The 11,463-nt window shown below is 45.3% G+C and overlaps 2 protein-coding genes across 2 annotated transcripts in view; one reads left to right on the top strand and one right to left on the bottom strand.

Annotated features, from left to right (window-relative positions):
• KBTBD13 (kelch repeat and BTB domain containing 13) overlaps positions 1-3,323 on the top strand; it is an 18,005-nt gene extending 14,682 nt beyond the window's left edge. The window contains exon 2 of the mRNA XM_083475171.1: positions 3,279-3,323. The gene's annotated coding sequence lies outside the window, so the exon portion shown is untranslated. The remainder of the gene's footprint in view (positions 1-3,278) is intronic.
• Positions 1-10,758, bottom strand: part of UBAP1L (ubiquitin associated protein 1 like) — a 19,325-nt gene extending 8,567 nt beyond the window's left edge. The window contains exons 1-3 of the mRNA XM_083475172.1: positions 10,694-10,758; positions 6,901-7,055; positions 3,250-4,032 (exon numbers count right to left, since the gene is read on the bottom strand). Of these exons, the coding sequence (XP_083331298.1) occupies positions 3,250-4,032; positions 6,901-7,032 (915 nt within the window). The 5' untranslated portion in view covers positions 7,033-7,055; positions 10,694-10,758. The remainder of the gene's footprint in view (positions 1-3,249; positions 4,033-6,900; positions 7,056-10,693) is intronic.
• Between the last annotated feature and the right edge of the window lie 705 nt (positions 10,759-11,463).

Consider the following 11,463-nt stretch of genomic DNA (forward strand, 5'->3'; position numbering starts at 1 on the left):
AGAGAGAGAGAGAGAGGGAGAGACAGAGAGAGAGAGAGAGAGAGAGAGAGAGAGAGAGAGAGAGAGCTCATCCTATAGACAAGAGTGTAGTTCCCAGGGTCCCAAAGCCATGGCAGTTCTACTGATGGTTAATGCAGATGGGAGTCCAAATTAAAACCCGGCATAAGAACCTAAGAAAAGCTGCGCTGGATCAGACCAAGGACCCACCTAGTCCAGCATCCTGTTCTCACAGTGGCCACCCAGTTGCCTCTGGGAAACCAGAAACAGGATCCAGGTGCCACAGCAATTCTCCCCACTCGTGACTCACAGCAACAGGCATTCAGAGGCCTTACTTGCCGTATGGCTGGGTTTCCCTGGACATTTTGCCGATTCAGCAAAAACCTGCCCAGACACTGTTTAGACAGCCCGATTCCCGGATGTGTCCGGGAAAACTGGGTGTATGGCAGCCCTATCTTTTACAGCAGCTGGTCACTAAGCAGGGAGCCACTCTCAAGGGTTGGACCCCAGAGCTGCCTGCCGCCACTGCTGCTTCCTTCTAAGAAGTATTTTCTGAGAAACAATCCCTTACGTGTAGGTTGAATTGGGCCAGGCACACAAGGACAGCAAGGTCAATGGGGAAAGGAGGCGGGTGGCTGCTCACAGCCTGATCTCCTTTCCAAGAGGCAGTCGCTGAAAGACGTCAGCAAGGCTGGAGCCTCCTTGCAGCCTCGGGGTTTATCTCCTTTGATGGATTTAGGGACTACTAGGTGACACGCTGCGAGAGAAGGATAAGGGCTCAGCAAGAGAGATTCAACAGGTGTCCTGGTGAAGAAATGCACGTCCTCACATAGGGTGTCAACCGGCCCCTTGTTAATGACATTTAGAACCAGGCAGCTGCATCAAAAACCACCGCCTTCTCTACAGTGCTCAGATTGGCAGAGGGGGCCCTCTTTGTAGTTCCACTGCCCCCAGAAGCTTGGGGGGTGACCTGGAAGAGGGCATTGCCTATGGCAGGTCCTCAATTGGGGACCCCCCAGAAGTGAAACTGGAAACTTCATTATACAGCTTCCAGTGAATGCTGAAGACACTTCTTTTTATCCTGGCTTTTGACATTTGAGATGTATATTTTTAGGACCACCTTGAGGCCACTTGAGGAAGGTGCCATCCCCTCGCCTCACTGAAGCCTCCCTTATCTGGGGCTTTCAGTGGCAGCCACAAATCAGCAACGATGGTGGGTCCTGGTGATATCTTTCTAGATCTCGTGGAGCTCTTGCAAGATCTCGTGGAGTGCAAAAGATCTGGCAAGGTCTCACCAGAAGATGATGCTGAGTCCATGTTTGCTTTGTGCTTTGGGCAGACAAGGTCTGGAGAATCTTTTTCATCCCAGGGGCCTTGTTCCATTCTAGGCAACCTTTTGAGGGCCACATGCATGTGGTGGCCAGGGCTAGAGGCAAAAATTAGCAGAGCACAGTGGCGTAGCGTGGGGGGTGCCAGGGGTGCCGGCCGCACCGGGCGCAACTTCTGGGGGGGGGCGCGAGTCCAGAGGGAAGGGACAAGTTCCTTCCTCCGCCGGGCTCCCCGCCGCCACCGCCAGCCTTGCGCCCTAGCGCGCGTGCCCCCCGCCGTCGCTGTGGCTGCGCTCCGCTCACTGCTCGCAGGAGGAGCAGCCGCTGCAGCAGCACCGACGCCGCCACCGACGCCTGGCCGGGCACGGGCAGCCTCCGCACCCCGCCGCCGCAGCCATCCCCTCGGCCCAGCCACAGGCGGCGGCTGCTTCTGCCTCCATCCTCCTCCGGGCAAGCAGCGTTGTTTGCTCGGCAGCGCCAGTGGCAACTCGCAGGTTAGGGGTTGGGGGGGCGCAAATTACTTGCCTTGCCCCGGGTTAGGGGGCGCAAATTACTTGCGTTGCCCCGGGTGCTGACAACTCACGCTACGCCGCTGGCAGAGCAACAAATTAAACTTTACTTTTTGTACAATAGGTTGGCTGCTACACACGCTCTTGAGGTTCCCTACTCCTGCTCTAAACTTTTTTCAAATATGGAATCTGCCTCTAGCCCAAGCACGCATTTTGGAACACACCTTCAGTCAAGCTGCAACTCAGCAGTGAGTCCTGACTCAGGGAAGCCATATCTGGGGCCCAGATCCTTTATGCATGACCATCACTTAATGATTGCAAACCTAAGTGGCAACTGGGTGTCAAGTAAACCACAACAGATAACAATTCCAGAGAGGCTTTCCTTAGGTTTTTGCACCACCTCAGAAGCAACGCTTTGCAATGGGGTTACTCTGCTGCCAGGAAAATCAATATCCGTGCATCTTAGGCTTCACTCTGGCCAATTTGCAAATATTTTCTGTTTCGTGTGCATAATTTAATTGTCACAGAAAAGGGGAGATGCCGGTGACCTGTACAAGAGCTTCCCACTTTGCCATCACTTACTTGTGCCCAGAATTTGCCACCTGCAGCAAGACATTTTTAGCTCAGCTGGGTAAGCAAGCAGGCTGATTTTCAACACGTTTCCATTTTCCATTTTTTTAAAACTCAAAAAGTCTAAAATCCTGGCATTAGGGATTGGAGAGAAATATGTTTTGGCTGATATTTAAACATGAATGTATCAAATGCATACTTCCTGTCAAAATCTGAGAACCAAAACACAGTCATCTATGAAAATTTGCATTTATCTGAATTTTGCAAAGTAGTTATCCAATCATCAGTGTTTACAAAAATGCATATTTTGTGGGGAGGGGGATAAAAATGAACATGCGAGTGAAAAGGAAGGACAGAAATATTACCAAAAAGTGCTTGCAAAAATGTGTATATCAGTCAAAACTGCAAACAAAAATGTGTTTGTTAAGAGAAATTCACACTAAAATTATGAAGAATTTTTAGGATGATTTTTCTTTAAATTTAGGATATTACTGCAGAAATGTGGGCAACTGAATTTAGGACTGGAAAAGTCAGAAATTGACAGAACTGAAATTATCTGATCCTTCTGTCCCTACCTGAAATTTTAGATTGTGAAATGGAGAGGGAGAAGGAAAAGAAGCAGAGAAAAGTGATTTCTTACTGCAGTTGTGGGCTTGTGCTTTTGGTTAGGAGGGACAAGCGCCGCAACAGTCAGTGGCTTTGGGTTGCAGCATGGCTGAGAAACTAAGATAACCAAACTGACAGATCCTTCCATCCTTACCTGCAATTTTAAGACTGTAAAATGGAGAGGGGGTGGAGAGAAAAGAAGAAGAGGAAGAAGAGGAAGAAGAAGAATGATATCTTACTGCAACTGTGGGCTTGTGCTTTTGGATAGGAGGGACAAGCCCCGCTACAGTAAGTGGCCTTGGGCTACAGCAAGGAGTCGTCGGTGGTGTTGGGGCAAGAGTTCCCACCAGAGACACATCAGAGGTAGGTCCATATCTCAGGTTCCGGCTGCTCCGGGAACGCTGATGGAGGGAGAAAGCCAAGGTGGGTTCCGCTGCCGTCTGGTTCCTCGGGAGCATGAAAGCTGTGAGCTTCTTCCTGGCTCCTTCAAACTCATGCTTCACGTTGTTAAATAAAAACAGAGATTGCCTCTGCTTGACTAGAGGAGGCTTTTGGCTGATGTTCTCCGAAGGGGTGGCCAACAGCACTGGGGAGGTCTTTGGTCTACATTGGGGAAGACTCAGGAAACGAGGCAAAGTGCCAGGAACACGCTTGGAGTCAGAGAAGGGCTTTTCTTCACCGTCGCTTTCGACAGAGGAAGACAAGGGAGACTCCTCACCTTCGGAGCACCCTTGCTCTTCCAAGCACCCATCCTTGCTCACCTTCTTAGCCAACCTGCTCTTGTTCACAGTGCAGCTGAATTTCTCCGCCACAGCACACAGGTTGGCACACCGCCGAATGGGTACTGCAGCCGTCAGTTTGCGGCCTGCTGCCTCTGGGAAGCTCTCTTTCGAGTCCAGCAGCAGCAGCCAGCAAGGCGGAGCCGTTGGGACAACGTCAGTGGTCACTTCGTACCAGGGGGTGTCTTGCCGAGAGGCGGAGTCTACCCAATACAGCACCTTCTTCTCCAGCGAGAAATCGTGCTGTGGGAACAAAAGAAGGAGAGTCAGCATCTTCTTGGCCTTGGGCTGTAGCTGGAGTAACCAAATGAGCGAAGGTTGTGAGCCGGGACTTGAGAGCTAAATCACAAACCAGATGAGGTCACCTGAACCCAACAGGACCACCCACTCCCAAGATCTGACTTTGCTAAGAACTTCAGAAAGAACTCTGCTGGGTCAAATCAAAGCCCTTCTAGTCCAGGGATGCAGAACTTGTGGCCCAGAAAATGTTCCTGGACTCCACCTCACATCACCCCAGTCATCATGGCCCAATGGTCAAGGATGATGGGAGCGGTGGTCCAGCAATATTGGAAAGGCCACAGGCTCCCCATCCATGACCCAGTCCAACATTTTATTTTCAACAATGGCTAGCCGGAGGTTTAAGAGCCTTACAGGAAGGCCATGGAGGAACTATAGTCAAATGAAATCATGAGCAGGGTCTAAATAACAGGCAAGGGAAGGAAAATAAATAAATGATTCTAATCTAAGTTGTAATACAATAGAAAATAAATGTAGATACTGTAAAGGAATACAACAGGAACATCACAAACGTTAAGGGTGCAAAGTCAAAGTGTAAGAAATTATTATACTGAAAGTGAACTGAATAATGTCAAATTTTGTGTAAAAAACTAATAAAAATTCATATATATTAAAAAAGGAAGGCCAAGGAAGAACATCTGTACTTTTTCCAGCACCTTCTAAGGAAAACATTTTTGTTTGGGCAACTGTCCAGATATGTAGAATATTGACATGTATTTTAATCTGTTTTTTAAGTTCCTCCTTGATTTTAATTATTTTTTCAATGTTTTAGAGAATTGTTTTTAGCTGTTTCTTACTGATTAGTTCATTGTTTTATTTTTTTGTAAACTGCTTTGAGGTGTTTTGTTTCGTTTTTTACAGTCAAGTGGCACATAAATTTTGTGAACTAAATAAATAAAACAAGAATGCATGCAGCCTTAGGAAGAAAGTTGTTTCTCAACACAATTGTGTGTTTCAAAATACAACTTATGTGGAGTGAAAGCAGACATGTGTCAAGGTGGTTTCTTAGAACTCTTTCATCCTCTCCTCAAAACCCTGAATATAATAGCAGAAGATCCACTAAGACGACTCCTAAAAACACCAATCTTCCAGAGCACAATGATGCTCCCTACTGGCAGGATAAACTGGACACAGGGCTTGATAGGCGGCAGAGGAAGATTGCTTTAGCTTTTCAAACCCAAGTTTCCAGGCGACTAAAAAGTCATCTCCATACAATGTTTAAAACCCCCTGGCAATATTTGTAACCTAGGAGATATTGTAAACATTGCACTCTGGGTCTATGCTACAAAGACTGTTATGAAAATACACTTCAAAAAAGCCTGTGGAAAGTTAATTTGTCACGGATTTGATTTGCATATATTGCAAGGGAGCAGGAGAGATGTGCTTCACTGACACTCATTAGGCAATTTCTTTTCTTCCAGCTAGCTAATGTACTGCAAGGACTAATTCAGATGCAGCACTGAACCATGACTTGGTGTTACAAGAACAAACCTTTAATGGCATTGCCAGGGCTGGATTTAGGTTTGATGAGGCCCTAAGCCTTGTTGTCCTTTGTCAACAACAAATTGTCGCTGTTTTTTGTGTTGAATATGTGCTATATAGCAATTTATGGATGTAACAGGTATCTAAAGCCATTTGCCCATGTTGCCATGCAACCAGTCCATGCAGAATGCAGGCACCCTATATATAGAAAAGAGCAAACCAGTGATATTTTAGGGAGCAGGCTAGCAGGCGGGGCCCATTACTAACATTGTAGGAGCCTACACAACACAAAACACTGTTGCTGTATGTAGGTTTTATTTTATTTGTTTTTTATCTATATTTTGGAAATGTACATCCAGGTTTTTTGTTTGTTTGTTTGTTTGTTTTTGAGCCCCCCAAGAGAGTGGAGCCCTAAGCTATAGCTTGTTTAGCTTATACGTAAATCTGGCACTGGGCATTGCTGTTCCTCCACTGCTAGAGTTAGGGTGCCCTGCATACCAGCTGCTGGAAATCACAAGTGGAGAGGCATTGCTGTGAGAACAGAGTGCTGGACTCGATGGGTCCCCCTGGGCCTGATTCAGCAGCCAGCCTCTTCTTATAATGTTAAAGGGAGTCCCTGGACACTCCTTCCTCCACCTCCTCCCCCCGCCTTGATTTGAGGCAGCCCATCATTTGTGGCTTTGTCCAAACCATGGCTTGTGTTTGCCCTGCAAATGACAAATTGGAAACCAGCCCCAAACTGTGGGTCCTAATCCTGGTTGGATTAGGGCAGGGGTAAGCCCTGTGTTCGCCAGGTTTGGGCAAAAAGGTGAATCGCACCTTGCTTCAAAGAAGCAAAAAATGAGGAAACAGTAGTAAGAGGAGGAGGAATGTGCTGCTCAGAAGGTCCTTGAATGCTTATTATTGTAGTGTGATTCTGGCATTGTAAGAGCCTAGAAAGCTGCCTTTTACCAGCTTGGAATCTCAATCCATTGAGCTGCGTATTATGAACATTTTCTGGCAGCAACTCTCCAGGAGTCCTCAAACAGGAGTCCCTTCCAGACATACCTGGAAATGTTGGGGACTGAACTGGACTTCCCTGAACTATGGTGTCAGGTTAAAGGCTTTCAACATCAGCAAAATGTTCCTCCCAGGGGTAGGAATGTACATATAAAAAGCCTGTGGAGCCTAGGTGTTATTCTAATTAATAAATTTCTAGACCTTAAGAATACTAAACTAGAAAATGGAAATGGCTAAAGAGTCAGTAATATGAAAGAATCAACTTTGTTCCAAAAAACAAACAAACAAACAAAAATCCCCTTTAATATCCACATTTGGAAGAGATTTATTTACCATTGCACGCATCAGGACCTCTGTGCAATCGGGCATCTCAAACTCAGGCGCTGACACAAAGTTTGTCTCTTCCGTGGAGTCGTCTGCAACGCTTACGGTCACTCTGAAAGGTACATCTTGCAGGCAATTCATGGCTCCCCTTGTTACATTACACTCTAGTAAAAAAATAAGAAGATTGATTGGACTTAGTTACTCCTTCTGCTTCAGCTTACAGACCTAAGCCCAACATGTGTCCATTTGGCTAGTGAGACCATTGCTTCCAAGCCACACATATAGGATGCCAGGTCAGGTGTGAGGCAGGCAAAGACATGGCTCCAAAGAAAGAATCAGAAGCTTAAAATAATCTCCCAATTGGTCCTTTGCAAGTGAGGCTTGCAGACACTGATTGGCACAGCGAGTCTCAATGGAATCACTGGGGAGTCCTGCATCAGGAACGTCCTCCTGCAGCCAATGAGAAACGGTGCTTTGCAAGGTCGGCTATGCAAGCACCAATGGTCAGCTGATCACAGGTGCTTACAAAGCCCTGTGCTTTTGATTTCAAACCATGGGGGCAAAGGAAAATAGGTCATTGTGACGTCAGGGGGTTGGCAGGTGTCTGAACTGTCGCACTTCAGATTGCAGGTCACGGTTTACATGATGGAAGGCTCCTCCACAGCAAATAAAAGAAAATGAGATCCCTGCAATAAGAAAACTAGGATGTCAGGGGAAAACAACTTCTTACTTTAATAAATGGTGGTTTGTGCAAGTGGCCCCAAGGTAAAAGGAAGTAGAGTGGGCAGTATTATTGCTTTTTTATATCAAAAGCCTTTATGGCAGAAGTTGGGAACTTTTTCCCATTGAGTGCTGTGTTATGTCAGATAAGATATACTCTGCAGGGCGGGCCAGGGAGACACAAGCTGGAAGCAGGTGAGGCAAGAGCAGCCAGCCTCCCACTCCCAAGATCCTCACCATCTCCACACACTTTAAAAGGACTGATGCCTTTTGAAAGCCAGATCTGCACCTTCAAAAGCTCCTTCTTGCTCTCTGGGACATTTTGAAAACTGCACTATAGCCACCTCTCACGAAGAACAGCTCAAGATTGAATGGCAGCATAAAATGGACAAACTCTTCTCCTGCTTGATAGGATTGGCTTTGCATAGGCAGCAGGAAGCTTGGTTTTTGCAGAACTCCTCATCAGCCAGTGTCGGCAACTTCTGATCAACAACCTATGAAATTCAGAAGCCTGTGTACACCCAATAAACAATGTTATTTTACCCACTTTGCACCTTCCATTTCTTAACTGATCCTGGCGAAGATTTGTTAGCAATCCCCTTTGCCTCCTCCTAATTTCTATGTGCTCCTTCAAAAGAGTGAAGCTCCTCTGTGGACTATTTTTTTTTTTTAAATGCCACTCAGCTATAAATTGGTGTTTCTAATCTCAACAGGATTTATTGCTGGGTGGCTAATGCAAAGTCTGTGTCTCCTGGTGCTGGAGTGGAGAAGCCAGATGGGCGATTCTTAGCTCTGCCATGCTGCACATGTCTTTTTGCTAATACATTCCACATGCAGCATATCTGGAAGGCAACCCAGGGCTCAGACCATCTGCTGAGATAATGCGAATGACGCTTTCCACATAAGCCACAACGTACACAAATGTCACAGAGGGAGGTGGGCGGGGGGAAGAAGCAAGGAATAAACTCAATCAATGACGAGAATGATTTATCGTTCCGATTTCGTCTGCTGGCTCTGCGACTTATTCCTAGTTTTAGCTACATGTTTTATATCATTTAGGTAGCTTAATTATATTATTATTATTTCACATGTGCTGGCACTGTAGATTATGGCTCTGGATCAGACAGTTGGGATGGTAATTAGAAGAAATGATGGCAAATTAGAGACTTGGGCCACCCATTTTCTATGCTTTCATAAGATACACAAACAGGCTAGCAGTGCATCACTGCTCCTGTGCATTAAGAACAGCCATTGTGAAGGGGGAAGTTTTGTAGCTGCAATTTCACCTGACCTCGTCTTTCATCCTGGATATAGGAGCAGGTGGTCCTGGTCTAATCACAGGGCCTCAGAATAACTTACTGTTATGGTTTGAAGGGGGTCAGTCTGGGTAAGACCCTGAGTTCCTTCCAAACTTCGGATTTTGTGTATGTGGGGTACATACTATAAGATGAAACCTGACAAACCAGTTCTTCTGGCTTTGGCTAGCCAGTTAAGTTCCACTCGTTACACGTCAAAAGAAGTTGCTATAAAGACAACCCGCTGGGAGTCTATCCCTACCCCACCTGGCTGGATGTCACCTCGTCCAAGGTGAACTATAAGCCAAGGGGAGGCTGGGTATGAGAGAGCTGTGTGAGTTTCTTGGCTGATGCTGGAAGCTGGAGACACAAAGATATGTCTGACTCTGTGCTGGACTTGGGGTTCACCTGGAAACCTAATGGGGAAGCAAATCTGTTGGGGCATTCATATTGCGAGCCACTCTGTCCTGTGCTCAGGCTGTATATATCTGTAAATAAAGCCAGATATCCTAAAGACACCAGTCCCTGAATAAGCAGAGGAACCTTGGAGTCTCCCACTGCTTGGAGACTGTAGTACGCAACAATACTATTCTGTTTCCAATTATTTCCACTGCCACATAATTGTTGATCTTAAGGGGAAAGACACTTTACAACTGTACCTGTAGCAATTCAAGGAACAAAGGCATATAGCCCAAACCAGGTTCCCAGATACCTAGAGGCACTTCACATCATATACATGCAAGTGATTGAGGGGGAGAATATACTTAGGGTTGTATCCAATGTTGTGCATATGGAGTTCTGCTCACACAACAGGATTTCCCCTTATCCTTCTCTCCTGATTAGAGGGTCATAAGAGAGAAGAGGGAGGAGTTCCATTGGGCAAGTGGAAGTTTGTTATGCAAGCAGAATGATAGCGCTGGATAAAACTCTTAGGAACGGTGCCCCTTTTAGAAACAAACAAGTGGCATTTCGCTTAATCCGGAAACTAGCAACCACCCTATAAGATACCTAGAGAGGCAGTGCTTTTTTCTGGGGGGACACATACCCCTAAACATTTTGTGAATCTTTGTACTTTTGTCCATTTACTGTATATATTTTTCACAATTTGAACTATAAAATGGTGATTTTCTTGAGTCAAAATGAGAGTACCCTTAAATATTTTTTAAAAGGAAAAAAGCGCTGCCTAGAGGGTACTAGAATAGCGCAAGATGGTATTAAACAAGTGGAAACTATTAGATAGGGACTCAACAAGGCATCCTCTTTTCTGTGCCAATTTAAATTAAGAACTAAACATTATGACAGCGTTATAAAAACACCACAATGATCTGGGGGTAGGGGGAGAGGACTGAGAAACTTGCAACTAGGGATCACTAGTTTTCGTCAAAATCCACCAGGCAAGAGACGTAAACAGGCACTCCAGCACTATCTAGCAAGACCGTAACAGATAACAAAATGGTAGAAAAATAGCAAAGAATTTATAGGGAGACTACTAGGCCACTGAAATTCATCAAGCAGGTGTAGCAAAAAGCTTTTCACCAAGTAAAACATGTTGTATCTCATAGTGAGGTATGAGCAAGCAGTTGTGGAGAAACAAATCATACCTACAAGAAAGTAAGGCCATAGCTTTACATATAGAGGCTTGAGTATTTACTTCATTGCACAGCAGGACTTTGACATTTTATAATGAAAGCAACAACTAATTCAAATTCATTTTTCTACATCTTGAGGGATATCTTTCCATTTCGTACCATTCAGTGCCTGCATTTCCTTTGCAAATTTAAGCTTACCTTAAGAAGAAACCAACTAGCTGCTTGTGATGCAGGATAGAGGCACCTTGTCAGCTCTCTGTCCCATACTTGGAAACTTAAGTGCCTACAAAGGAGGTCAGGTGAATGCCTGGCTCCCTTTTCTAAAGCTACTGATTAGAGCAGCTTAAAGGGTTAGCTTGCATCATCAAGTCTTCCAAAAGATTAGGAAGCCTAGCCACACATGTGAAAGCAGCACCAATTTTTATGAATTGGTTTGAGGTCTTACTAGTCTCAAGATACTAATTCAATGGAGTTGCTTTAGAACACACATGCATGTTACTCTGTCTGGTAAATAAAATAAAAAATAAGGCAGAGATAATGTTAATAAAAGGGCAAGTTTTTATCTTTAGCAAAATGGTATTTCCTAGTAGTTATTGCACTGTGTTCAAGGTGCTGGAACTGGTGTAAAAACCACTATTTCTTGGGACCAGGATACATGAAAGACCATCTCAGTCCCTACATAGCCAACCAGTCAGTGTTCTGCAAGACAGGAGGTCCATTCTGCGTGATGGTGGCACCTGTCCTTTGGAATTCCCTACCACTGCGTATCAAGACAGGCACCTTGCTTTTTGGCACTTGCTAAAGACGTTCTCTTTCAACAAGCCTTCTAAATTCTTTATTCTGGTTGGCATCTGTTCTGAATCTGAACTGATTTTAGGCATGTTCTTGTTTCAAACTCCCCCCCCCAAAAAATTCCCTATATATGCAATTCTTGTAACTGTGTGTGTGTGTGTGTGTGTGTGGCATTA

Source organism: Podarcis liolepis, assembly GCF_965112155.1.
Source record: "Podarcis liolepis genome assembly, chromosome: 14".
Classification (NCBI taxonomy): Eukaryota; Metazoa; Chordata; class Lepidosauria; order Squamata; family Lacertidae; genus Podarcis; species Podarcis liolepis.